The sequence below is a fragment of the Prionailurus viverrinus genome, unplaced genomic scaffold (genome assembly GCF_022837055.1).
Source record: "Prionailurus viverrinus isolate Anna unplaced genomic scaffold, UM_Priviv_1.0 scaffold_60, whole genome shotgun sequence".
Lineage (NCBI taxonomy): Eukaryota > Metazoa > Chordata > Mammalia > Carnivora > Felidae > Prionailurus > Prionailurus viverrinus.
In genome coordinates this window covers 734581-761149 of record NW_025927622.1, presented here as the reverse complement: position 1 = coordinate 761149, position 26569 = coordinate 734581, and the positions used below count along the sequence as shown (strand labels likewise).

Here is a 26569-nt window from a genome sequence, read left to right as displayed (position 1 = left end):
AGTACTTGTCATCCCACGTCCCGTCTGGTGGCTCCCCTTTCGGAATCCGTCCAGCCTCCAAGCCCCCTCTCTTTGCTGTCATTAATCCCCTCCTGGCAGCAGGAAAGGGCTTCACAAAAATAAGTAAAACACTGAATCCTCTCCTGCTCTAAACTCTGCTATGGCTCCCCAGTGCCCCCAGGACAAAGCCTGCACTCTGTGTGGTCTCTGACCGGCCCCTTCCTTCATTCTGGCCGCCTGGGCCTGCAGTGTGGCTAAGGAGGGGGGCGGGGGGGGGGCGGTGCGGGGCTGATTAAACGTACCGACTGTCCTCCAGCCACAGGACCAGGCCCAGCGCTGGGGAAGCGCGCAGCTGTTACCCTCCTCGGCCAGGTCCGGCTGCCTTTGCGCCAGTACTCGCGCTCTCACGTGCCCTACACCTGGCGGCTCTTCTTTAAGACGTCCCACAACCGGCCTCTCGCGGCCCTTCGGGCTGCGGCAGAGACGTCAGCTCCTCGTAGCAGCCTCCAGGACACCCCCTCCCCGGGTCCCACTCCTCCTTCTCTCGGGTTGCGTGTCCCCATCCACGTCTCCGCCCTCCAGACCGGGCTCGGGCAGGGGCGACCCTGTCTGTGCAGGCCCGGAGAGGCGGCCGCCCGGGGACACGGAATGCAGGGCGCGGGGTGGGGGTGGGGGGCGGCTGGGGGCCCAGGGCGCGGAGGAGGGGACGGAGACCGCGGCGGGGGGGACCGCCCCCCCCCTCCGCCAGGCTGGGGGCGGGTGGGGGGAGCACGGCGGGGTCCCAGGGCGCCAGGCTGGGGGCGGGGACCGCGGCGGGGGGCCCAGCGCGCCGGGCCACGGGGGGCGCGGCGGCTGCGGGCGGCGGCCGGCAGGGGGCGCGGCGCCGGGAGCCGGGAGGGAGCGCGCGGGGAGCGAGCGCAAGACGCGCGGCGGCGGCAGCGGCGGCGGCGACGCGCGCGCCCAGCCCACCCCCCGCGCCCGCCGCCGCCGCCGCCGCCCGGACAATAAACAGCCGCGCGCGGGGCGATGCCCGAGCCGGTGCCGCCGCCCCCGCGCCGCGCAGCCCCGGCCGCCAGGCCTTAGCCCGCCAGGCCTCCCCCCACCGCTGCCCGGCCCGCCGCCGCCCCCCACCCCGAGCCCCCCGCCCCCGCGCCCGCCCGGCGCCCGCCCCCGCCCAGCATCGCGGACCCACCCGGACCTCGGCGTGGAGATGGAGTGAGTAGGCGCGCTCGGGCCGGGGGTGGAAGGCTCGGGGGCCCGGGGGAGGGGGGCGAGGGAGGGGCGAGGCCTCCCCCCCATCTCCCGTCCCTCCGTGGGGCGCGTCGCGGCCCCCGCGCGGAGAGGAAGGCGGCGGCGAGGGGCTCCCGGGCCTCCCGGGCCTCCCAGCTCTGCCGGAGAAGCACTTGGGCCGCGTCCGCCCTGAGGCCTCCCCCATCCCCGACCCCCGGCGGCCACCCACGGGCTCATGTGGGGACTGGGGCGGCAGCGGCCGGTGGGGGCGCAGCCTGGGGCGCTGGGGAGGGGGAGGCCCGCGTCTCTTCCCGAGCCCCGCCCGCGTCCCCGGGCTAGCCTCGACCCTCGGCCACCTGTGGGCTCCAGAGCGGGAGTCGTGGGGTGATGGACGGACCCCTCCCCTTTGCATTGCACTGGCCTTCAGCCTCCCACCAACACCCCCCCCCCCCCCCCCCCCCCGCCTCCAACCTGAGCACTCGCTCCCTGTGCCCTGGACGCATCAGTCCTCCCTCTGTCTGGCTGCCCTCCCCAAGGGCCACAGCACTGTCAGGAGCGCCTGCTGGGGCGGGGGTCCAGCCAGCAGATACTGTCCTGACTACCGCGGGAGGGAGGGAGGGGGCCTCTCTGCAGCCTTCCTGGTCTGGGACGTGTGTGAGCCTGGAGGTCCAGGTGCTTTCCAGCAGGCGAGCTTGGGTCTGATCCCTTCCCAGGGAAGGCGTCCCCAAGATGGGACCCCAAATGGTGTAGCCAAGGAAGAGCCTGGCCACTTGCACCGTAGGCTAAAGGTGCAAGCGGGACAGGCAGCCTGGGTCCCCCCCGGGGGGGTGGGCAGTCTCGGTCCCCAGGGGGGGGGGGGCAGCCTGGGTCCCCGGGGGCTGGGCGAGGAACTGCCCACAGCAGCGGAGGGTTCTCGCACAAGGTGCTGGATGAGTGTGCACAGTCGTTTCAGACAGAGTCCCCTCTCTCCTGGCGTCAGGGTAACCCCCAGGCCCCACTCCCACAGGTGGGCACTGAGGTTGTGGGGTGTGCTGACATGGTCGGGAGATGAGAAGCGGTGTCCGGGTCCTGGCAGCCCCCGCACTGTGTGCCAAGGCCAGCAGCTGTCTTGCTTGGGGCCAGGTCCCCCCCCCCCCCACCTCCGGGCAGAGGCCCGGACAGGGAGGCCCCCCCAGCCCGCCCCCCCCCCCCCCCCCCCCCCCCCGTCGCCCAGCCGCCCCTGCCCTTCCCACTGGGTGTGTTTTCTGAGCCGACAACTCTCCTCCAGGGATTCACCCGTGACCTGCCACACCCCCGGCTGGGTGGGGGCCGCTGCAGCCCGCCCTCCCCAGGAAGGGACACCCGATGTCCTCTGCTTTGGAAAACCCAGACAAAGGCCCGGCCTGCTCCCCCACCCGGCCCGCGGGAGCCCAGCCAGGGGCTCAGGGGAGCCAGGGCCCGGATGTGTCTGCCCGCATTAGGTTCCCCGACTTGTTTATCTGCTCTGCTCCCCAGGCCCGAGGGGAGCCTCTGGGCCTCCAGACGGCAGACCCTGAGCAGAGTGTGGCTGTGGGGAGGGGGCTGCCTCGGGGGATGAGGGGTGAAAACCAAGGAAAAGGCCCGCCCAGGATGGAGGCTTGAGCGGATATTCTGGTTGGACCCTGTTTCATTTCCTGCTGTCCCTTTCGTTCCCCGCTGAGGTGCTACTGAGGCCCAGAGAGGGGCAGCCGCTGCCTCAGAGTCACACAGCAGGAGGAGGGCCCCTGAGTGCTTGCGGCCCTGCCCCAGTGCCTTTTGCCCGTGGATCAGACATGCTGCCTCGGGCCCCACGTTGGGTAGATCGCTGGGTTTTCTGGGGGCAGACGTGGGACCGGCTTGGCGTTCACGGGCCTGAGTGGCCGTGAGAGAAAGCGCGTGTGCCCCCGGCTTGGGTGGCCGGGCGGGTGGGGAGCGGCCCCATCCTGCCCTGTCCTGCTGGAGCGCCCGGGCCTGGTGGCCCAGCTTGAGGTCCCATTCCAGGGGCCCGAGGCAGCTGCCCTTTCCTCCTCCACGGGCTTTGCCGTCCGAGTCAGGAGAGATGGTCGTGGCTCACGGCGCTGCTGGAGAGGTGAAATATGAATTGAAGGATTTATCACAGTTTTGTTAATTTAAGGATTAAATTAAAGGTTAAGTTAGTTTGTGTCAATTTAACAACTTAAGGGTTTAACCAAAATCCTTGAGTAACTACCTCCAGGGAGGCCGGGAGCAGGATGGGGGCCCCGCTGACGGGTGGGGCACAGGAGGAGCAGCGACGGAGCTGGGTGGGATACCTGTCCTTGGGGGTGGGGGGGGGGGCGCTGGCCGCGTGGCCCCTGGCCCAGGGCACCCGGCTATGCAGCTCTGAGCAGCCTAAGTGCGGTGAATGGGCTCAGACGGGGCCGCAGCAGATTCCTTCCCCGGCCTCAGGCTCGGGCCTTTTTCCCAGGAGAAGGTCTCAACCGGGTGCAAAATGGGTCCTTAAACGCCTCTCTTGCACTTGCTAATCTCCCCGTTTAACGAGAGCCAGACCAGTTAAAAGGCAGCAGCATCCAGTGATAATTGAACGTAATCACCGGCTTTTATTCTCGTCGTATGTATTTTTTAGTGTTTTTACTCTGATGTTTGCGTGAGCGGTGTCTGGTTTTCGGTCTTGGCCACGGGGTGACGTTTCCTTCTGAAAGCAGGGGGGTTCCTTGAAACAGTGAGTGTCCCCTTGAAGGGACGGTACCAGCGGTGGTGGCAGGAACTTGGGAAGGCGGGTAACGTTTAGTAAGTCCTTGCTGTGCACGGGGCTTTTTGTCCGTGTGGATGTGCTTGATGCTTACGAAGCCCTGCAAGGTGGGGAAACTGAGGCTCAGAGAGGTGACCTGATATATCTGAGGCCACATCGCCGGGATTTGCTCCTGGGTCCTTTCAGCTGCCAGGGTTGGGGGGTGGTGGTGGTGGGGTCTTTGTACCTTCCTGTGTCCCATGGACTGGGGGGGGGGGGCTAGGTATCCTGACATTAGCTTCTCACCCCTGCGTCTAGGACCACCTGCCCTGTGCCTCCCCGCCCCCTCCCAGGAGGGGTGTGGCTAGAGGCGGGGGCGATGCTGTAAGTATTTCTGGGGGGAGTTCTGCCTCAGGTGCTGAGCTCCATCTTCAAGGGTCTCAGATTTTCATGCTGGGAAGCGGGTTGACGTTCTTTAAAAAAATCCTGCCCCCTTTTTCCAAGTCTGGGAACCCGTTTCTTTCCATCCACCTATGATCTGTTGATTTAGGTAACACTCCCTGCCCACCCGCGGAGCCTTGTGTAGGGATAGGGCCCCGCTCCATCCCATCACGGACCTTCTCTAGGAGAGAGATTTAGAGGTGTACCTAGGTGGGCGGAGGGCCTGCCTGCTGGGGGGCTGGCCTGTGCAAAGGCCCGGAGGTGGGAAAAGAAAGCCTCAGCAGAAAGCAGTGCTGTTTGCTTTGTGCTCTCGGGGCTAGGTCCTGCCAGGCTTGGGGCACCCAGCAGGGGAGCCACGGGCAGCCACGGACCGATGGGGTCCAAGCAGGAGAGGAGTGAGGTTTTGACCTAGGCATAGAAAGAGGATCTGGAGGCTGAGGACCAGGTCAGGGCTCAGTGTGGACAGTCACCTTGGGGGGGGGGGGGAAGAGGGGGGACCCCGTGTCTGGGCGGCAGAGCTGGGGGGAGGGGGGACCCCGTGACTGGGTGCCAGAGACCTGACTTCAGACCCCTGGATGGGCAGGGCGGGCGCCTTGGCCACACTGCACAGGGTCTCCATGTGGCGCTGATGGCTGAGGGCGGGTCTCGGTGTCTACGGTGTGTGGAGTTGGCCTGGGGGTCTGTCTTGTTTTCAAACAACTTTTTTACACTTATTTATTTATTTTGAGAGAGAGAGCGCGAGCGTGCGCACAGGCAGGGGAGGGGCAGAGAGAAGGAGAGACAGAATCCCAAGCAGGCTCCGCACTGTCAGCACAAGCCCGACGCGGGGCTCGTCCCGCAAACCATGAGATCATGACCTGAGCCGAGATCAAGAGTCGGGCGCTTAACCGACTGAGCCGCCCAGGCGCCCCTGGGGCGTCTGTCTGCTCTCAAGGGTGTAAAGCAGGAATTCAGGGACCCCCTGAGCCTATCACTGGGACAGTCCGGATCAGGCTGGGAATTTGGAGGGGAGCCCAGCCCAGGCCGAGTGGGAAAGACGGGTGAGAATCAGAGGAGGGGGAGTCACTGCAAGGACAAAAGGGTGGGGGCGGGCTCGGGCCGGGCCTGGGAGCCCAGCCCGGTGAGCAGACAGTGGGTGTTGGGGGCAGCAGTGTTGGGCTCTGAAGGCCAAGTGACGGGCAGGGTCCCCTCTGGTAACTTCTGTCACGGTGAGAAGGCGCTGCCGGTCGGTTTGTAGTCAGACGCTCCTGACCCCCAGAGTCCCGGGCAGGGCCCGCGGGATCCGCCGCCGCCCATGGGGCGGGTGGGGCCCTGGCACCAGCCCAGCTGTTTCCACCCCACACGTGTGTGTTTTCTACCGGCTTCCTTGAGATGCAACCCACACACCACAGAATCCACCTGTCAGGAGGATACAATTCAGTGGTTTTCAGTATGTCCACGTAGTTGTTCGATCACCACCTCTTTCTAGTTCCAGAACATTCCATCAGCCCAAAAGCAACCCCATCCCCATCCCCAGTCACACCCCAGCCCCCGGCCCCCACGAGCCCCCTTCCTGTCCGTGGATGAGCCCGTTCAGGACGTTTCACACACACGGACTCGCACCCCGCGTGGCCTCTCGTGTCGGGTTCCCTCCCTGAGCGTCGTGTGTCTGGGGTCCGTCCGCGGGGCGGCGGGGGTGGGCGCCTCGCTCCTGCTCGCGGCCGAGGGACCTTCCTGAGTGTGGTGGACGTGTTCTATCTGTTTATCCATCAATGGACACTGGGTTGGTTTTTAAATTTATTTTATTTTTTATTAAAAATTTTTTTTCATGTTTGTTTATTATTTTTGAGAGAGAGAAAGAGACAGAGCGCGAGCCGTGGAGGGGCAGAGAGGGAGACACTGAGCTGTCAGCACAGAGCCTGACGCGGGGCTCGAACCCACAAACCATGAGATCATGACCTGAGCGGAAGTTGGATGCTCAACCGACTGAGCCCTCCAGGCGCCCAACACTGGGTTGTTTTACGCATTAATTTGTATAGTCACTTCTGAGGTGGTTGGGTGACCTTGGGCCTATCGTCCTCTGTTGGAGGCGGGGAGCCTGTTTTAGATAAATGTCTGATGTGACACTGAGTTTCTTCCAAGAGAGATGGTCACAGGACAGTGGTCCTCAGGGTGGTGGGAATGTGACAGGGGAGGGACCCTTGGGTGGGATCCACCTCTGAAAAGGTGAAGACTCTAACTGATTCACTGGCCCGGTGAACGTTCATTGAACCCTGCCGTTCACTGGGGGCTGGGGACATGTTATGGACAGAAAGAGACCCTGTCCTTGTGGGGAAATAAACAAATGATGAGGGTGCTGCTTGGTGGCGAGCTGGTGAGGGGTTGGGGGTACAGGGGAGGCCTACGTGAGGAGGTGACGTTGAGGGAGCCAGTGAGTCCTGGTAGAGAGCTCGGCAGATAGAGGACACGGCCAGTGCAAAGGTCCTGAGGTGGGAGCATGCCTGGAATGTTTGGGGGTTGTGGCTGGATCCGAGGGAGGGGTGGGGAGGGACCACAGCTCTTTGGGGCTGGTCTCTGCCTCTGGATTGAGGCCCAGCTTGCCCTAAGCTGGAGAAGGCCTCTGGGTGCCATTCATGCCCCACTGCCCTTCCCCCGTGGGGGCCCAGGGCAGGGTCCACCCCCCTCCCCTCCCCCCAGGTTAATAGGCAACAACTGTGCCTCTGGATCTGTGGCCTGCTCTGATCCCAGTTTCCACTGTGGGGGTGATGCCTCTCTGCCTTGAGCTTTCCAGAAAACCCGGCCATGCCTCACGGGCTGTTCACCTCACCAAAGACTGTAGTTGTCCCCTGTGCCGACGGTCTCAGAGGAAGAGAATTCCTTCCTGATGAAGGGACAAGATCAGGAAGGCTTCCTGGAAGAGGCAGCTGCATGTGCTCTGAGCTTGGAGCAAGGAAAGGGGGAGGCAGGGAGCTGGTGAAGGGTGTGGGGGCTTGAACACCAGCTAAGAGGCTGAGCCTTGTGACCAGGCTGTGCAGGGCCTCACAGGGAGGAAGGTTCTGGGGGCTGGAGGGGGACAAAGGCCCCACAAGGGAGTTGGGAACCAGCAGTGAGATTAGGACTGCCCCCATTCCAGCCACCCCAGTGGGGGGACGGGCCACAGGGCTCCCTTCCTCAGCCAGACTCTGCTCTCCTTCCCTGCACCCGTGGCCACGGCCACGGCCACGGCCACGGCTGTTTCCTTTTAGTTAGCACAGGAATGTTGCCGGTGTTGGGCTCCGTGCCTGCCTGGGCCAGGACCCCTCATTCCACTGGAGCTGCCTGGCATGGGCCTGGAAGGACCGGTGTGTGACCCCCACCCCCCACCCCCCCCCCACCCCCCGCCTCAGACCCAGCTCATCCTGCCCGCTGGGTGACCTTGGGCAGGTTGCGTAACCTCTCTGGTGCCTTTAAAATATAAACGCCTCCCAAAGCCGAGGCCTCTGCAGGGCCCGGCTCGTTTGGGTTTGGGCCTCATTAGCTCATCTCCTGAAGCCAGGATTATCTCATTCGCTCTCAGCCCACACCCTCTCGAGTCCTGAGCCGCCCACATCGGGGCTCGAGCCCAGAATTTGCTCCAAGCACTGTAAAAATAATCAGGCGAGGACAGGAGTCTGCCTGTGCTGAGGGTGGGCCTCCAGGAGGAGGGTCTGTCCCTCCACCAGCAGCTGCTGTGGCCCATTGCCCAGCAGAGCCAGTGGAGGCCCAGAGACGGGAGTGACCAGCCCTGGGCCACACGGCCGGCGGGGACAGCTCTCACCTGTCCAAACCCGACCGTGTGTTTTGGCCCAAGCTCGATTCTCTGCCCAGCATCTCCTGACATCTGGCCTCTGTGTCCCTCGCTGGGTCCTGAGGAGCGTCCCCGCAGTCCCATTGTCCCCCCACCCCCACCCCCACCCCCACCTGTGCGGCCTGGCCAGGCCTCAGGGAGGCCCTGTGCTCGGGGAGCACTCAGGAGCCCGCCTGTCTGGATCGAGCGTCAGTTGGCCCGCTGAGGAAACGGGCCGAATCACTCCACCTGCCTCTCAGCGTCGTCAGGAGGGTGCTTCCCAAATGCCCTGTACATGCTCACCTGCTCCCGAGCCTCAGTTTCCCATTCTGGGAAATGGGGCTGAGCCCTGCGGGGGGAAGATGGGGAGCCCTGGGACCGGTGTCCCTACTTCGTGGCCGTTTGATTAGGATTCTGCGGTCAGACTTTGTCCTTCGGATTGTGATGCGTTGTCTGGCTTACCTCGGTCTCCCTGGCTCCAGGGGCAGGTCCAGAGCCTTCGGGGTACAATCCCGTTCCCTGGGCTGCGGCCCCTGACACCAGAAGGGGGGCACCCCCAGCAGCGGGGCAGGGCGGACCCCTTACCTCCCCGCATCGCACCCTCCCCGGCGGCCCCTGAGGCCCAGGGCGAGAAACCCCTTAGCCCCCCAGGCCCGGCTTGGGGGCGGGAGATGCTCCGCGCCGGCCCAGCCCCCGCGTGCCGGCCTCCGCGTTGCCATGGGGACGGTGCGGTTGCCAGGGCGACCGCCTCCCGCGGGCCCCACCGGAGGGGGGGGGCGGCGCCCGGGGCGGGGCGGCTTTGGCGCCCTGAGGCGTGGGGAGGGGCGCCGAGGGGGGCACACAAGGCTGTGCCCTCTAGGCTGCGACCGGGACGACAGGGACGTTGAAGGGAGGGATGGATATTGTCTCCCCGGGGCCTGTGTGCCTCTCCACAGTGGGCCCGCCTGACCTTCCCCTGACCTGGTTCGGCCGGCAGGGACATGCCGCCCAGCGAGGACACTGCCTGCCTTGTTGTCTCCAGCCTGGCAGGCTGGCCACAGAGCGTCTCCGTGTCCCTGTGTCCGGCCTGAATGGCCGCCTGCCTGCTGGGGTGCGGACCCAGCATTAGGCCGCTGCTGCCTCTGCCCTGCGGGGCCCTGTGCGCGCTGGGGTCTCGGTGGCTATATGCCCCTCGCCCAGCTGCACCGTCTTCCTGGTGGGTCCCTGGAGGCCGCGTGGCAGCTGGGAAAGGGTAGGCCTGTGGGGTGGCCCGGAGCTCTGTGCTTCCCGGCTGTGTGACTGTGGGCAAGTGACTTGCCCTCTCTGGGCTTCACTTGCCAGCGGTGGGAGGAGTGCACCAGGCGGAGTGAACAGCAGGCAGGATCAGGAGCTTGGAGCGCTTGAGGTGGACCGGAAGGGTCTGGGGCTCGGAGTAAGCAGGAGGCAGAGCCAGGGAGGTGAGGGCGGAGAGGTGGACAGGGCTGGGCTACACTGGGACTTCCTTCACGGGGTGATGGGAGCCAGGGACATATAAGGGCAGGAGAATGAGTGGCTCTGATTTTTGTTCTGCCTCTGTTGCGGGTGGAGCGGGGACCTTCAGGGGGCAGGCAGGTGACAGGCTGTGGTCGAGGCCGCAGATGGGAAATGTGAGCTTTGCGAGAAGTGGAGGGCGGGCCTCCGTGGGGCACACAGAGCAGTGTGGCAGACCCAGAAACGTAGCTGATCAGGCCCTTCAGGGAGGGCCTCCAAGCTAGGTTGCTGGATCGAGCCTTTCCTGAACTTCACCCAGCTGAACCCAGCCTCCCTGAGGAAGGAGAGGGGGAAGCCACAGAGGGTGCGGCTGGTGTTGTCGGGTCCCTGGGAGGCACAAAGGGGCCAGGTGCCACCCGCCAGGAAGGGAAGAGCTGGGTGGGGTCACCTGGCCGGGGCGTGAGAACCAGATGACTTCACGGGTCTCGGCAAGGCCAGGAACCCGAGCCTGAGTGGGGTGTGTGGTGGGGCATTGCAGTTCAGGATGGATCTCCCCGGGAGCAGCCGCCTGGGTGTGGGTGAAGCCTCAGTCCCAGGGGTGGGCCTCACCCAACACACCGTGTGACTGTGCCTCTGTCTCTTTTCTGGATGGCAGTGGGCGGGGCGGGGGGCACCTAACAGGAGCTCGGGCGTCTGTACCCACTGTTTATGCAGATGGGGAGCCAAGGCCCAGAGGGGTTGGAGGGTCTGTGGAGGGTCTTTGGAGGCCCCGGGGTGGCTCCTGGCCCACGGCTGAGGGCTGGCCGGGGCAAAAGCAGACCTGGAGGACGGTCTGTGACTCCGTCCCTGTGCAGATGAGGTCTTGTAAAAGGATCCGGGTCCCACTGCCCAGAACCACCCCCCCCCCCCCCGTGCCCGCCGGCCCTGCCCCCGTGAGACTGGTGAGGCCAGAGCGGCCCTGGGATCGCTGGGGATTTGGGCAGAGAACCGGGAGGCAGGGGGTCCACGCTGGAGCCCAAGACCCTGTCTCCTCTCCCTGCCTCGCCTTGTCACAGAGGCCCTGGAGGCCAGACTTTATCCTCAGGCCCGTCATGGACGACAGCTCAGGTGCAGACGTTTCATTGAGCACCTGATGTGTGCAACTACTGAGCACCTACTGTGTGCAGCCATTTCACTGAGCACCTACTGTATACAACTACTGACACCCTATTACGTGCAGCCATTTCACCGAGCACCGTGTGCAGGCATCTTACTGAGCACCTACTGTATACAACTACTGAGACCCTATCACGTGCAGCCATTTCACTGAGCACCTACTGTGTGCAGCTTCCAGGGGCCCTGCGAGAGGCCATAGAAAGGAGAGGCCAGGTTCTGCTGTTTCCCGCCACGTGTGGAGGGTTTGGGGGAGCAGTGGGGAGGGAAGGGCAAGAACCAGGCCCCCATCTAGTCCTAGGCCTCTTGCCTCCCCCCACGGAAGCAGGAAGCCTTGTCCCTTCAGCTGCACCTGGCCACACGGACGTTTATCCAGCGCCCGCTACGTGCCAGTTCTGGGTGGCTTCCCGAAAACATCCCGTGGATGAGAAAGGGCATCTGGGGCTGAAATCTGGGTTTGCTGCTTCTTGGCCTCCTGTTCCCCAGGGGGCCCGAGAGCCCTTTCTGAGCACTGGGGCTCCCGGGAGACTCCGGGGGAACCCCCAGGATGGCAAGTCCAAGGGTTGGGAGGGGGGCCGGGGGTCCTTCACCCTCCGTGTGTCCCTCCCGGCGCTGGATGACAGGTGCTTGCTGGGTAGGAGGGCGAGGGGAGGGCTGTCCTGACCAGTCTCCGAGTCTGGGCGAGGGGCTGCACGCCTTTTCCTGCACATCCTTCACGACCCAGCTCCTCCCCAAGCCCTTCCCCAGTCTCTAGGCAGAGCCCCGCCCTCCTGTCCCTGGGCCCGGCTCTGAGGGGGGCAGGAAGCTTTGCGGGATGAGGCTCAGGACAGGACAGAGCTGCCTCTGAGGGGGGCAGGGAAGGGTCCCACGAAGCTGGAAGGCACAGGGCTGGGTTCTGACCAGATCTGTTGAAAGCAGGCTGGGGTGGGCCCCACCTTGACCTTGCGCATTCTCTTCCCCCAGGGTCCTGGCGGCAGAAACCACATCCCAGCAGGAGCGGCTCCAGGCCATTGCAGTGAGTCCCCTGCCCCTCGGACGGTGTGGATGGGGGTCGGGGTCTCCACACCCAGCCCGGGGCCCTTGGGACTCAGAACCAGGGCGTCCCGCGGGAACCCTGAGTGCCTCCCCACAAAATGGACATGAAGGGATCCCCTCAGTTCTCAGAACGTGGCCTCCTAGTGGAGATGGGGGGACAGGTGGGGGGGGTCAGGCCGGGGGCTCAGGCTGGGGGGTCAGACCGGGGCATAGGCTGGGGAGGACGGGCGGGATCCGATCGGCTAAGCAGGTGCCATTCACAGTAAAGCAGGATCTGTGTGGGCAAAGCGTCCAGTGGGTTTGGTGGGGTCTGTGTGGCCCCCGCCTAGTCCTGACCCGTCGTGTGCATCCCCGTCAGGAGAAGCGGAGGTGGCAGGCGGAGATGGAGAGCAAGCGTCGGCAGCTGGAGGATGACCGTCGGCAGCTACAGCACCTGAAGGTCCTGAGCGGGCGGCCCTGCCAGGGACCTGGGCCTCGTCTGGGGGGAGGCAGAGCCTCTGGGACCTGGGACCCCTCGGCTGGTGGGGGGGCAGGGCCTCAGGACCTGGGCCTTGTCTGGCGGGGGTGGCTGGGCCCCAGGACCCGGGCCTCGGCTGGTGGGGGTGGCCAGGCCCCAGGACCCGGGCCTTGCCCCTGACAGGGGCTGGGGGAGTGGGAAGGCAGAGCTGACCGGACCCTGACTCTGACCCGGGTCCCTATCAACCCCAGTCCAAGGCGTTGCGGGAGCGCTGGCTGCTGGGGGAGACGTCCTCAGCATCACAGGGGGACGAGGACATGCGGAGACAGATGCGGGAGGACGAGCAGAGGGCGCGGCTGCTGGAGGGCTCCATCTCCAGGTGGGTGGGGTGCGGTCCAGGCGCGGCTTCGGTGGATGGCGTGCGGGCCTCTGAGCTGGGCCTGAGGGGGCAGGGGGCTGCCTGGCGCGACCCCCTGCTCCTTTCAGCGTCCGGCGGTGCAGGTGTGCGAGGGTGACCGTCGGGGCGGATCCTAGAGGATGGGAGTTGCCCGCAGCGGCCTCCCTGGGGGTTTCCTGGCGCCAGCCCCGCCGGTGAGCCGTCCCTGGCTTGGTGCTGGTGCCGGCCACAGACGCCCAGGCAGCTGGGCCCGCAGGAAGCCTGGGGAGTGGGGGGCGGGCCCAGGGAAAGTGACCCCCTCCCCGCCACCCCCCCCTCCCCCGCCCCGGCCCGGGACAAAAGGCCTGGGGTTTCCGGGCAGGCAGAGGCTCAGCTCCAGGGCGGCAGGGTCACGGTGGAGGGAAGTGACGGCCAAAATTCCAAGCGTCCGCTTGGCCAGAGAAGGTCCAAGAGGCGTGGGGCCTGCCCGGGCCCCACAGCTCGGCCCGCCCACCACGAAGACCTGGGATCCTGGCCTGCCGTCCAAGCCTATTCCCCGGGGCCAGAGCAGGGGGCTCGAATGGAGGCGGGACTCAGGCGGGACAGGACTGCCGGGCAGAGGGCAGAAACTTGCCGGGGATTGTTGGCCACTGGGGGCTGGACGAGGTGGGCTGCTACATCCCACCCTGCTGGGTGCAGCCCTGGGCGGGGCGGGGCACACGGGCCAGCTCAGGAGACGTCACGGGGGACGGGGCCTCGCTTGAGCCCTGCCGTGTGTCCCGCACGAGTCAAGTGCTTTGGGGGCCCTTGGCTTTCTTCCCCCTCCTCAGGTGGCTCTGCCTGGACGCCTCCCTCAGGAAGCCCTCCAGGCTGACCCTAACTGTGGCCAGCCTGTCCACCTAGGGCTAGGCTCGCTTCATCGGGGGTCACGGCCCCAAGCCCCGGCCTGCGCTGTTTCGTTCTCACGGGGCCATGTGCTTGTTAGTGTGCAGTATTTGGAAGGTGATGTGGGTTTTCCAGTTCCCCCAGAGAGAGAAAGCTTCCTGTAAACATAAATGCGTGTGAACGGAAAACAGGAGACTTGGTTACAAACCAACAGACAAGTACCCGGAGGCAGTGAAGGTGCCAGGGACGGGCCAGCCCGGCCCGGCTGCCTGCCTCGGTTTCCCCGGTTGCCAGAGGGAAGGATGCAAATGGGTCCCAGCGGGTGGGGGGGCATCGGGTCAGGGAGCCCACGGTGGCGCTGGCGCTCACCGCCCCCCCCCCCCCCCCCCGCACTCCCCAGGCTCCAGAAGGAGATTGAGGTGCTGGAGAACGCGGGCCCGCTCACCACCGCTGCTGGAGAGGGCGCTGCAGCCCCGAGCCCGGCCAAGGACGAGAAGACGGAGGTGGCGCTCGATTCTCGGCAGGTGAGGAGGTGATGATGCGCCTGGGGCGCCCACCAGGGCCAGCCCCAGGGCGAGACACCGCCCCTTCTCAGACTTCAGAGCCGCTTCCCGCTGTGCGCCTCAGTTTCCCCCACCCCCCCTTAAGCGCCCCCCACGTGCTGGGGTGTCAGGAGGGACCGCGGGCACTTTGCACGAGACCTGGAGCGTGGGCAGCTCTCGACGAAACCCCCACTTGTCACCCCTGCTTTTGCTGAGTCCGCCACCGCCGTCGCCTGTCCGTGGGCCCATTCCGGTGGGAACAGCGCCCGCCTCGGGTGGAAGACAAGCTCCGGGACCCGGACAGGTCGAGGCCACACTGCTAGGAGCTGGTCTTTACCGGACTTGGCCGTGTTTCTGGGGTCTGACGAAACCAGACCCTGGACGCCGTGTGTTAGCACAGATTCAAGATCTCCCAGGCACCTTTGCTGCTGTAGGATTCAGGAGCCCTGGGACACGTGTTCCCCTCTCGTGTCCTAGCTGTGACGGCACCTTGCCTTGGGGCAGGGGCCCTGGGGGCGTCTTGAAGGCCGGCATCCCTGCCGTGTGTGTCCGGGCCCTTCTCCACATGCTCCTCTGTCAGCTGTCCCCTGTTCTCACTGCTTTCCGGGGCCTGGCTTGGGGCAGACCAGGGGGATGTGGCCTGGGGCCTGGCCTCGCCGAATCACGCCAGGAGAGCGGGAGGAGGGTGGTCAGGCCGCGATGGGTCAGCCCAGGGTCCTGCGGAGTCCCTGAGGAGGCATTTGATGCATGGGAACCCTAGACAGACTTCCTGGAGGAGGTGGGTTTTGAAATGGAACAGGAGTTCTTCGGGCTTGGGCTCGAGACGAGAGGGACCTTGCACCGAGGTTGACTGTGTATAGACCTTGTTGTCGTGAGGCCCGCGTCCTGGAGACTGAGACACTGGTTGGGTACATGACACGGTACCTCGAGGGACAGTGACATGATGTGGTCGGGGTGCAGAGTGAGAAACCAGCCAGGCAGAAATATAGAGTGCAGAGACGTCACATACAAAGGCCCTGGGACAGGAATGTGTTCAAGGAACAGGGAGGCTGGCCAGACATGGGGGGTGGGGGAGGAGAGGCCTGCGGGCAGGGAATCTGTGGACCCGGGACCCTGGGGGTCGTCGAGGAGGGTTTCGTCTTCGTTTGGGGAGCAACAGAGAGCCACCGGTGGCTTCTGAGCAGGGCGGGACATTATCTGGCTGTCACAGGCTAGGGGAGGGGTGGGGGGGTCCCTTCCGGAGGAGACCGCACCTGTGATGGGGTCACCAGCTGCGAAGCCGAGCCCTCTGCGGGGTCCCCCCCCCCACTGCTCCCAGCGGGAAGGCGCGCCCCAGCCCTGACCTCTGTCCCTTCTTTCTTGCAGGCCCCGGTGGGCACGCCCAAAGGTAGGCTCCGGGGAGGGGCGGGGCACGAGCGCCCTCTGGTGGCCGGAGGCGGGTGGTGGGCTTGGGGAGGGTGCCTGGAAAGTGACGGCTGGTGGCTGGCGTTGCCGACGGAGGCCGGTTATTGTCGCTTCTGTGGAGCCCCGCCTCTGGCCACGTCCACTTGCTCCTGTGCCGGCGGGCGGGCGGGCCTTGGTTTTCACATCTATACAATGGGATCTGTGGGGGCAAGAAATCAGCGTCTCAGCAAGTCCGGGGGTCGGGCGCTGTTTTAAAGGACAAGGTTCCCCGCCCCCAGGTGAAAGTCTGCCATTCAGGAAACAAAGACAAAAAGCCAAAAGTTTGAGATGTGCGATCTATCTTACTCCCTTCCTCAAAAAGGATCACAGATAAATAATATACATCTGCCAATATTTCACAAATATGTATGGTGCTTAAATGTAGATTTAATTGCAAATATGATTGTTAAATATAATAAAGTATTAACCATATTAAAACTATTTAATATAAATTATATTTTTAAAGCACATATTGAACTAGTATCCGCATGTGGAGCGTGGAAGGAGGGCCACCAGCCGGGACTGGAGGTGGTGGCCAGTGCCTTGGCCTGATTTGTTGCATGTTAATTATTCAGGGGAGTGTCTTACTGTGGAATTAAAAATGAATAAGTAAAAAAAAAAATCCACCAGGGCTCTCAGGGATTTTGTGAAAATCATCTGAGCTGAGAGATGGAACCAGACTGGGGGCTGGTGTGTGTTTAGGGGTTCTGGACGTGCACACGTGTGGAGGGGAGTGTCTGGGTGTCTGGGCAGTGTCTACATGTCTGGGGGTTATCTGGCTGCCTGGGTGGGGTGTCCAGGCGTCTGGGGGTGTCCAGGGGGTGTCTGGGGGTGTCCAGGTATGTCTGGGTATCTGGGGGGTGGCCGAGTGTCTGGGGGCATCTGCAGGGGGTTGTCTGGGGGGGGTGTCTGGGTGTCTGAGGGTATGTGAGCATGTGGGGAGGTGTCGAGACAGCTGGAGGTGTCTGGGTGTATCTGGAGGGGTGTCCGGGGGTCTGTGCGACCGTCCCTCCTCTGACCCCCATCTCTGTCTCTACCCTTCACTCCCTGAACAGAGAAAGGAGTCTCCAACACGCCTGTGAGGACGGTCGAAGGCTCCACCATGATGAAAGCAGGTGGGTCGGCCCCCTGCCTCGCCCCCTGCACCCAGCTGTGTCCCTGGGCTGAGCGCCGGGCCCAGGGGGCCTGGAGAGGCAGGGGCCGGGGCAGACGCAGATGCTCCCTCAGCAGGAGCTGTGGTTATGGGGGTGGCAGCCGGACCGAGGCCCAGCCCTGAGCCTGGGGGGTGGGGCCCGGCCGCCCCCCTGCTTTGGCACCCTGGTCACGCGCTGGCCCAGCTTCCCTGAGAAGGTGGGGCCCCTCGCATGGCCGCTCTCTAACCCAGTGCTCCCCACGGCGTCCTCCCTAACCTTGCTGCCCCCTCCCTGCCTGTGGGGCGGCGCACAGGCCCCCCCCCCCCCCCCCGCACACGCCCGCACGTGCTCACTGCAGAGCCTCCCTCCTCTGCTGTCCTCAGGCTGCCTCAGGACAGGGAGCGAGCGCACCGTTCCCGGAGGTGACCAAGCTGGGACTCAGGCATTTCTGCGCTTCTGGGAAGCCGAGAGAGAGACAGGGTTAGCGCTAAGCATCACACAGGGTTGGGGTTCAGGTTCTCGCTCTGCCACAAGGTGACTCCCCGTCTCCGCCTGTTGGGGCAGCGGGATTATACTGACTGCAGGCCAGGGTCAGGGACCCAACCCGGGAGCAGTGACGGGTGGTCACAGCTGGCAAAGCCTTATTGCTGCTGCTGGTATTGGGGTGAGTTGTGGATGCAGGAAACCACAGAGGGAGGTGAAGACCACATTGGGGGCAGGGTGGCCAGGACACCTTGGACGGTGACAGGGGAGGCCCGGGGTCTCGTGCAGGGTCAGGCAGTTTTGCCCCAGGAGGCAGGGGACAGAGGGTAGCATTTGCCAGGGAGGAGGTGTCTTCAGGACCTCTGTGCCAGTCAGACCAGCTCCACCCTGTCCCTTAACCAATGACCTTGTGTAGTGCACAACCCACGCAACTGTGTGTCTGGAGATGAGGGTGTTAGGTGGTGCAGGGGTGTGGATTAAATGGCATTCGTTCAGTCATTTGGCAAGTGCTTATTGAGCACCTGCTGTGTGCAAGGTGTGAGGGGCACAACCCGGGGCGGGGGGTGGGGCTGACATTCTCATAAGGGCAATGTCTACGCAGTTAACTTATGGAGAAAATAAGGCAGCGGGTGGAGCTGGAGGGGGCACATTTTAATCAGAGGGCTCAGGGGAGGCCAAACTTAGTAGGTGACATTTGAGCAAGGACCCAAAAGAAGTGAAGGAGCAAGGCACAGGGAGATAGGTGTTTCAGGTGGAGGTCACAGCACATGCAAAGGCCCGGGGGCTGGATTTGTACCTGCCCGGGGAAGGAATAACCAGGAGGCCTGAGTTGATTGGAGCAGAATGAGCTAGGGGGGAGAGAGGAAGGAGGTGAGCGCAGGCCAAGTCATGCTGGGTCCCGTGGGTGTGGGAGGACTCAGGCCTTAACCCTGGGACAGCACAGGGGAGCCCTGGAGGGCTGTGGGGGGAGGAGGGACCTGTACCACCCAGTGCTCACTGGCGCCCCTCTGGTGGCAGTGGGGAGAACAGACCGTGGGCGGCGCCTGGAGGCCAGTGAGAGGGCAGGAGAGGCCTTCAGTGGGTCCCAGAGCGGTGGGGGGGAGATGGGGAGCTGACCTGGTCGGGGGACACGGAGAGGTTGAGATGTGGGTTGAGATTCCAACTGTTCCCAAGGCGCACCCACTAGATTTGCAAATGGACAGATGTGGGGGGTGAGGGAGGCAGAGGAGGAGGGAATTGCAGCTTATGGGGGCAGATTGGAGGGAGTCTTGGACATGGTGATTTGGGGGCTCCTCGGGGACCCTGAGGGGAAGGTGGGATACTGGGATTCAGGGCGAGGTCCTGGGGGCCATGGTCAGCACCCGGGGGTCACTGCTAGGACCCAGGCTCCCCATGTGGTCTTTGTGGTGGTGATTTCTGTACAGTGGGGGCGGGATTTTGGCTGTTGAATTATGGCTCTGACGGGTAATGACGCTCATTTACTTCAAGAGGGCATTTTCCATTCTTCATAGTGAAAGAGCTGACGATCAGTTCGATAGTTGACCGAAGTACGGACGCACAGACATGCTGACCACCGAGGCGGGGGTGGGGGGTCCAGGACGGGGCGGAGATCCAGCTGGGAACGCAGGCCTGCCAACCCAAGTTCAGACCTTGGCTGTGACCGTGGTCAAGGCATGGCCTCCCGCGGGCTCTGAGGAAGCAGAAGCAGCGTAAGGCTTTCCACGTGGGGTGGGATGCGAGTTTGGGCTTCGAATGCCGAGCCAAGGACCTCAGGCTGGCGCCCGTGTGGCGCTGGGAGGCTGTGGGCAGACGAGGAGCTGGGGGGTGCTGCGTGGAGGGCGTCCCCACTGCTTGGCTCTGCGCTGCCGGCTCCCCTCCCTGGCTTGGCTGCAGCCGGCGGGGGGGCACGTGGGCAGGTGGCCTTGGGTAACCCGTGCCTCCCGTGCCAGCCATGTACTCGGTCGAGATCACGGTGGAGAAGGACAAGGTGACGGGGGAGACCCGGGTGCTGTCCAGCACCACCTTGCTCCCTCGGGAGCCGCTCCCTCAGGGCATCAAGGTTTACGAAGACGAGACCAGAGGTATGCGGCCCCCGCCCCCCACCCCCGCCCCCCCTGCCCCCAGGCCCCCACCCCAGGCCCCCGCCCCCCGCCCCCCACCCCCCACCCCCGGCCCCCAGCCCAGGCCCCCACCCCCGCCCCCCACCCCAGGCCCCCACCCCAGGCCCCCACCCCCGCCCAGCCCCGCCCCAGGCCCCCCCCCCCCCCCGGCCCCCAGGCCCCCGCCCCCCCGGCCCCCCCGCCCCCCGGCCCCCCGCCCCCCGGCCCCCAGGCCCCCACCCCAGGCCCCCGCCCCCCAGCCCCGCCCCCCACCCCAGGCCCCCGCCCCCCAGCCCCTGCCCGCAGCCCACCTGAGCTGACGTGGGTGCTGCTCGGGGAACGGTCTCACCCCCCAAAGCCCACTGCTGACCTAGAGGCCGTTCAGTACTGGGCCTGCAGCCCTGTCTTTGTTCACTCCGGGAACCTGACCAGAAGCTTGGCTGAGGGCTGGGTCCTAGGCTGGGCTTGGGGAATCGAATCACAGAGGGACGCGGCTCTGTCCTAGCAGAGCCCCTCGGCCCGTGGGCCCAGCCCTTCAGTCTGGAGCTCACGAATAAATTTAGATGATTATTGTTGAGATAAAGATGACGAGACCCCCTGAGGTGCAGCGTCTAGCGGGGGCGGGGAGGGGCCAGGGGAGGCTCCTCAGAGGAAGTGAGCAGGGCCTCCGGACGCACAGCACCGGACGCACAGCAGGTGCACAAGGAAACAGTGTGCCTCACGGAGGCCACAGCATGTGCAAAGGCCCTGTGGCGGGATGGAGTTTGCTGAGCTGGAGGACCTGAAAGGAGCCTGTGGGGCTGGTGCAGAGTGGAGGGAGGCGTCAGGTGAAGCGTTGGCGGGAGGGGCGAGCAGGGGCCAAGGTGCCGAGATCTGGTTTGGTTTTGGGAGTTCCCTCTGGCGGCCGGGAGGGAAACAGGGTGTGAGAGACTCCGGCAGGAAGCCTGATGAGCAGCAGCCTTGGTCAAAAGTCCCAACACGCCTGTCTGTCTCTCCCTCTCTCTCTCTGTAAGTCATAAGCCATAAAATTCACTCTTTTTGTTTTTAGGTAAAAAAAAAAAAAACCCACTTTATTTATTAAAATGTTTATGTTTCAGAGAGAGAGAGCACACGTGCGCACACGCGTGAGCGGGGCGGGGGTGGGGGGGCAGAGAGAGAGACACAGAATCCAAAGCAGGCTCCAGGCACAGAGCCCGACGCGGGGCTCGAACTCACAAACTGTGAGATCATGACTTGAGCTGAGGTTGGCGCTCAACTGACTGAGCCAGCCAGGCGGCCCAAGAAAAAACTTTCTTTTAAACTGTGTTATCCGTCCGTGTTTAGACAGCAATTTCATAAATATTTTGGCATTTAAACTTTTGCTCATTTTTGGCATGGCCTGTGGGGGATAGTATATAAATAACCCCAGGGAGGGGAAATTTCGGGCAGTATTTACTACAATGGTAGGAAAAAGGAGAAAATGCGCGTTGAGAAGACATTAAAAAGTTGTATGCAAAATTAAGGCAAACCATTTGCTTTCCTCGTGCCGTGGAGTTCATGGAGCTGGCCGCCTGAGTCGGGGATAAAATTCTACCGCCCGGCCCAGAGTCCGTCAGTAAGTCCACAGTGGGGTCTGTGCCCAGACGTGGTATATGGAGTGGAAGGGTCCAGGACACCCACACAATTCAGCACATAGTTCAGTGGGTTTTGGTTCGTTCGCCATGTTATGTGCTCTAATTCCAGAACATTTTCGTTCTCCAAAGCAGAAGCCCCATCACCCCCCATGCCCACCGTGGCATCCACGTAACCCCCTTCCTGTCTGTGGATGAGCCTGTTCTGGACGTTTCGCACACGTGGAATCACACACAAGTGGCCGTTTGTGTCTGGTTCCCTCCCTGAGCGCCGTGTGTTCAGGGTCCGTCCGCGTTCATATTTTATGGGCTGAATAATATTCCATTGTTTGGAAGGACCACATTTTGTTTATCCAGTCATCGTTGATGGCTGTCTGGGATGTTTCCTTCTTTTGGGTTTTAGAACGCTATGCAAGTTTTTGTAGGGGCACATGTTTTCATTTCTCTTGGGTGATACCAAGGCATGGGATTTCTGGGTCACATGGGGACTCTGTGTTTTACCTTTGGAGGAACTGCTGGGTGTTTTCTTTCTTTTCTGTTTATTTATTTTTGAGGGAGAGAGACAGAGAGAGACAGAGCATGAGCCAGGGAGGGGCAGAGAGAGAGAGAGGGAGACCCAGAATCCGAAGCAGGCTCCAGTCTCTGAGCCATCAGCACAGAGCCTGATGCGGGGCTCAAACCCACGAACCGTGAGATCGTGACCCGAGTTGAAGTCAGACGCTCAACCGACAGAGCCCCCAGGCGCCCCATCTCCCCCTCCCACTAGCCATGCACAAGGGTCCCCAGCTCCCCGCGTCTTCGGCAACACTTGTTATTGTCCCTCTTCAAGTCACTGTCATTATTTCTGGAGCCATCGTGTCGGTGGTGAGATGATGTCTCGCTGTGTTGATTCCCAGAGCCTCATGATCTTAGAGGCTGTCCGGTCTCTGTGGCTGTGAAAGGGGCCCACTCGCAGCCCAGCTCTGTCGTGGTTTGGAACGTAGACCTGGGTGGGCAGAGTCCCCGTTCCAGCCCTCCCCGGCTGTGTGGCCCTGGGCACGTCCCAGCTGCCTTGGCTCCTGGACAAGAGTGACCTCGCAGGGCTGAGGGCAGAGGCAGTGCCTGATGCCTGGGCTCCCAGAGGGTCCTCCCTGAGCACAGCCTGGCCCAGCCTGGGGGACTCTGGACCCGCCAGACTGGACTCTGGTTGCTTAGCAATGGGAAGGTGATCCATTTCCATGGCGGCCAAGGGCTCGGATTCCTGTCTCGGGGGCAGTGGCCAGTGGGAAATACTCGGCTGGATCCTGTGCAACCAGGGCACGCCCCACCCTCCGGGCCAGGGCACGCCCCACCCTCCGGGCCTCCAGCCCAGAGTCGCTGCAAGGCCTTGAGGTGTGGACACCCGTCCCCCGGATTTGGAAACCGAAAGTAGAGAGCGCTTTCCTTCTGGCCAGAAACTGGGAACTGGAGCCCTGACCCTCGACCCCAGAGGAGGCAAGTCCCTAGGGTGTGTCCCCCCCCCCCCACCCCCACACTGACGAAGGGCAGCTGTGTTTCCAGGAGTCTGCTGGGCTGGCGCCATGGTGTGGCGGGACCCCTCCCTGCCCTCGGGGACTGCTCCCTGACCTTGGGGACTCCAGCCCAGATCAGAGACACCAGTGTGGAGCTGGGGAGATCTGGAGAACGCCTTTAGGAGATTGTATGCACTCAGGTGTCTTCCTTTCAGACATTGGGGGGGGGGGTACACACGAGGCTGGGGGTATCTAGAGGGGCCAGTCTTCTTCCTCAGCGAGCGACGGAGTCCAGGGTGGTCAGGAGAGGGAGTGACCAGACTAAACTTTAACTCAGGGTCAACCACAGGGACCCAAGGAAGGAAGTCACGGTCCCCGAAACTCCTCACGGGAGGGAAACACACTTAGACCACTTAGACCGGTCGGGTCCAGCCCCGGCCGGCTGTGTGACCAAGGGCTGACCACGTCCATGGTCTGAAGCGGCGGGGGACCCAGTCGCCGGGAGACACCGCAGGATGCAAGCAGACAGAGGCCCCGTCCGCTGGATTCCAGTCTTTCCTGGTCTCCAACAGGTGCTTCTGCGCCTGTACATTTTCGTCTGTGCGCCAGTTTGGAGGGGGGCGCACGGACGCCCACAGGGAGCTTTCGATGCCCGTTGGTTTTAAATGCGTGGTCTGGTTTCAAATTCCTTTTTACCCTGGGGGGCAGCCCACAGCCCTGCCAGGCCACCCCTCCTCCCAGAGAGAGCCAGCTTACTCTCCGTCTGTGTGTCTGTCTCTCCCACCCCTGCCAGTGGTCCACGCTGTGGACGGCACCGCGGAGAACGGGATCCACCCGCTGACCTCCTCCGAGGTAGACGAGCTCATCCACAAGGCCGACGAGGTCACGCTGAGCGAGGCGGGGTCCGCGGCGGGGGCGGCGGAGGCCCGGGGGGCGCCCAAGGAGGCGGCGCAGAGCACCCCGTCCAGGCGGGAGATCACCGGTGTGCGGGCCCAGCCGGGAGAGGCCACGTCGGGCCCGCCGGGCATCCAGCCCGGCCAGGAGCCCCCGGTCACCATGATCTTCATGGGCTACCAGAACGTGGAGGACGAGGCCGAGAGCCAGAAGGTGCTGGGGCTGCAGGGCACCATCACGGCCGAGCTGGTGGTCATCGAGGACGCCGCGGAGCTCAAGGAGCCCGCCCCGCCCAACGGCAGCGCGGCCGAGCCCCCCGCGGCCGCCGCCTCCCGGGAGGAGAACCAGGTGGGGCCCGAGGCCCCCGCCAGCGACCCCCAGGACCTGGACACGAAGAAGCAGCGTTGTAAATGCTGCTCTATCATGTGAGCCCCCCGGCCCCCGCCCCCGCCCCGCCCTCCACCCACAGTCACCCACCGCCCGGCCCGGCGCCTGCCCGCCCTCCACCCACAGTCACGGGCCCCGGACACGCGGCTGTCACATGGTCCCGCCGAGGGTTCTTTCAATGGAAAGAGAGGGTCGGGGGTCCCCCACCCCATCGCCACCCCCGACACCCCATCGCCACTGAGCCGTGCACCTGCGCCTGGTGGGAGAGCGACACGGACGGACCCACGTTTCCCGACGCGAGGGCACCCCCTCTCCCCCCCCCCCCCCCACCCCCACGACACGGCCGGGGTTTCGGTGCAGCCGCGGCCGGCGGCCAGCCGCCCTCTGGGCCTCCTGCCTGTGCCTTCCTGCCGCCTCCAATGAGGTCCCCGAGGGGACGTCCTGCCGGGTTAGGGCTCCTGGGGGCCCGCTCTGTCCCCGCTTAGCCCCTGGAAATGGGGTTTCCCGGCCGAAGCTGTGGCGTCCGTACCCAGGCCATTGGGGTGAGGCCATGCTTCTTTGGGGAGTCTGGGTCGGAGGTCAGGTTCAGGGTCCTGGAAAGAAGCCAGGCCCCGCTCTCTGGATACCCCCAGCCCGGTGTGCCCCTCCCCCCAGGCTCTCTCTGGGGTGGCCGGGGGTGAGGGGGGCGGCATGCTGGAGCCTGGGAAGGGAGAGCCCCAGGGACACGCCCCCGTGGGGGATGGGTCCGGGACCCCTGCGCTGTCCCCCTGCCACGGGGCCCAGGGCCACGCGAGCCGCTTCTTGTCCTGAGCTCCCACTCCCACTGGGCCCTTCTTCCTCCTGGTGCTAATTTGGGGACCCTGGGGGGCTGCCCGGGACCTGCTTGGACCAGGGTGCTGGGCCCCTCCAACCATACCCCAGAGATCAGGCCACTGCCACTCCAGCGGGCTTGGCACATTTCCGGCAGTGGTGGGGAGCACGCAGCCTGGGGCGGGGGGGGGGGGGAGGGGGGGCTTCCTCCGCAGGAGACCCCCATCTGCCGCCCCGCCCGATGCGAGCCTGTCCCCTTCCCGCCGGGAGGGGGGCGGGGACGGGTTGCGCTCCTGGGGGCAGCCGACACCTGGATGTGCACACACATCTCCCCGGTTGCAGCCACGCTCGCCCCAGAGGCGCGTTCGTGCACACGCTCGCAGACCCTCCCGTGTGGGCTGTGGTCGGTGAGGCCCCGTCTCAGCCCCTCCCCTAGGGGCCTCCCACCCGGTGCCCGGGGCGGGCGCAGGGGTCGCCTCTGGTCGCAGCCCGGACCCCGACTCAGCTCTGCCCCTTGGTGGCAGGGGGAGAGGCCCCCTGCGAGGTGACTCTGGGCAGTGGCCGTGGGACCCCCTCTTCCTCCTTGAGTCCTCGAGCTGTGAGCCTCCGCTGAAGTGCCCCTCTGCTTTTGATGTGTGACAAGGCCTTGTTGTTCTTGACTTTCCCAGAGAAGCAAATAAACAGTGTGAACAGCCCCAGGCCCTGGCGTCCTTGGCTTTGGGGGGGGGGGGGGGGAGGGTGTGGCCAGGTGGGCGTGGCCCCACCAGGGCGGCCTGGCCATAAAAGGAGGCCGGAAGGAGGGAGCAGGCTTCTGCACCGCAGCCCCGGGCTCCCTTGGACTCACCCCGGTGCCCAGTGCCCACCGCACCTGCACCCACGTGAGCGGCACCTGGGCAGGTAAGGCCTGGAGGTAAGGGGGCAGCTGGTGGTGGCGGGACTTGCTTCCTGCTAACTGTGGAGTCCTCTGGTTCTAAGGCCCGTGCTGGGCCCCCAAGCTCTGCAGAGAAACCGGTCCCCGGGAGCGGGGCGGGGGGACGGTGGGACGCGTTTACAGAGGCTGCCACCCCGCACTTCTGTCCCACTAGGCGATCTTGGAAGTTGCTGCCTCCCCTGGGCCTCAGTTTGCCTATCTATACAATGGGCTTTATGAACCCTGAGTGGGAGGCCTCCTCAGTCTGGGAGCAGGACAGTTGGGTCCTTGTCTCCAGCGTCCCAACATGCTGGGTGATCCAGTCTCTGCCCTTTTTGGGCCTCACTTGCCCAGTATGAGCAGCATACGATGGGGGGGGGGGGGAAACTCAGGTTCGAGTCCCACACTGACCCTCCTCCCTTAGGCAGGATCGGAAGAACCTGGTGGTCCCTACAGCCAGGCGAGAGGCAGTCAGGACAGAACCCCCAGAGCAGGGGATTAAAGCCCCGTCCACTGTGTCCCCGCCCTGTAGACCGACCGCCAGGCCGATAGGTCCAGGCCCACAGAGATGCCGGGGTCCCGCGGCCCCGGCAAGTTCCTTGCACCTTGGCCAAGAATCAGGCTGGATGGCTGAGTGCCCGGCAGGCCCCGCTGCCCATGCTGAGCCTTGGGGCCCCCATCCGTCAGGGGGGCCTGGGCCTTGCCCACCCTGCCAATGTTTTCCGGCACTCTGGGTCCTTTATGTAGAAGTGGCCGGGCATCCTCCCTGCTCCGTGACGTATGCCCATTTCAGAGGAGGGGACAGGCTCAGAGAGGCTAAGTGGAATCTGAACCCCGACCCAGCGAAACCCCCCGCAGAGGCTAGCAGGCTGGGTGAGCCCCAGAAAGGGGCTCTCTGGGGTAGGAGCCCCAAAGGGTGTTCTGAGCCTGGAGCACAGGGTGGGGGGCTGGTTCAGGACCTACTGCGTGACTCTGGGCGTGATGCCCCCTCTCTGGGGTGCCGGAGGGCCTGAGAGCAGCTGGAAGGAGCTTTCCAGTGAGTCCCGGCTCTGTGGGGCTGGAGGCCTGGGGGCCGGGGGGCCGGCAGGCAGTGGGCATGGCGCCTGCCGTCCTCCCTGCCTGGGTATCGTCTTTCTCCCTCCTCCTCTGGACTTTGTTTCCCGGGCCCGGGTGGGGCCGGGGGGGAGGGGGTGCCCCTGCTTCCCCAGGCGGGGCCCTGTCCCCTGGCAACCCGTGGGCAGGGCATCGGGAT

At 64.4% G+C, this 26569-nt stretch overlaps 1 protein-coding gene across 3 annotated transcripts; it reads left to right on the top strand.

Annotated features, from left to right (window-relative positions):
• Positions 1-1065: 1065 nt before the first annotated feature.
• Positions 1066-25105, top strand: PALM (paralemmin). Of its 3 annotated transcripts, none has more exons than XM_047848343.1 (9): positions 1066-1215; positions 11727-11778; positions 12157-12237; positions 12507-12634; positions 13917-14040; positions 15424-15445; positions 16557-16616; positions 19067-19198; positions 23110-25105. In XM_047848343.1, the coding sequence occupies exons 1-9, from the start codon at positions 1211-1213 to the stop codon at positions 23637-23639; spliced, it is 1134 nt and encodes a 377-aa protein (XP_047704299.1). In that variant the 5' UTR covers positions 1066-1210; the 3' UTR covers positions 23640-25105. The 3 variants fall into 3 exon arrangements, with proteins under 3 accessions (XP_047704299.1, XP_047704298.1, XP_047704300.1); XM_047848342.1 differs by lacking the exon at positions 1066-1215 and adding an exon at positions 8989-9357; XM_047848344.1 differs by lacking the exons at positions 1066-1215; positions 11727-11778; positions 12157-12237; positions 12507-12634 and adding an exon at positions 13155-13297.
• Positions 25106-26569: the final 1464 nt, after the last annotated feature.

Bases quoted from the DNA above. Each gene is read 5' to 3' on its own strand.
- PALM (XM_047848342.1), top strand. From the start codon at position 9,233: ATGGCCGCCTGCCTGCTGGGGTGCGGACCCAGCATTAGGCCGCTGCTG. The intron at 9,358-11,726 runs GTGGGTCCCTGG...CTCTTCCCCCAG, and splicing joins CCAGCTGCACCGTCTTCCTG to GGTCCTGGCGGCAGAAACCA. The intron at 12,635-13,916 runs GTGGGTGGGGTG...CGCACTCCCCAG, and splicing joins CTGGAGGGCTCCATCTCCAG to GCTCCAGAAGGAGATTGAGG.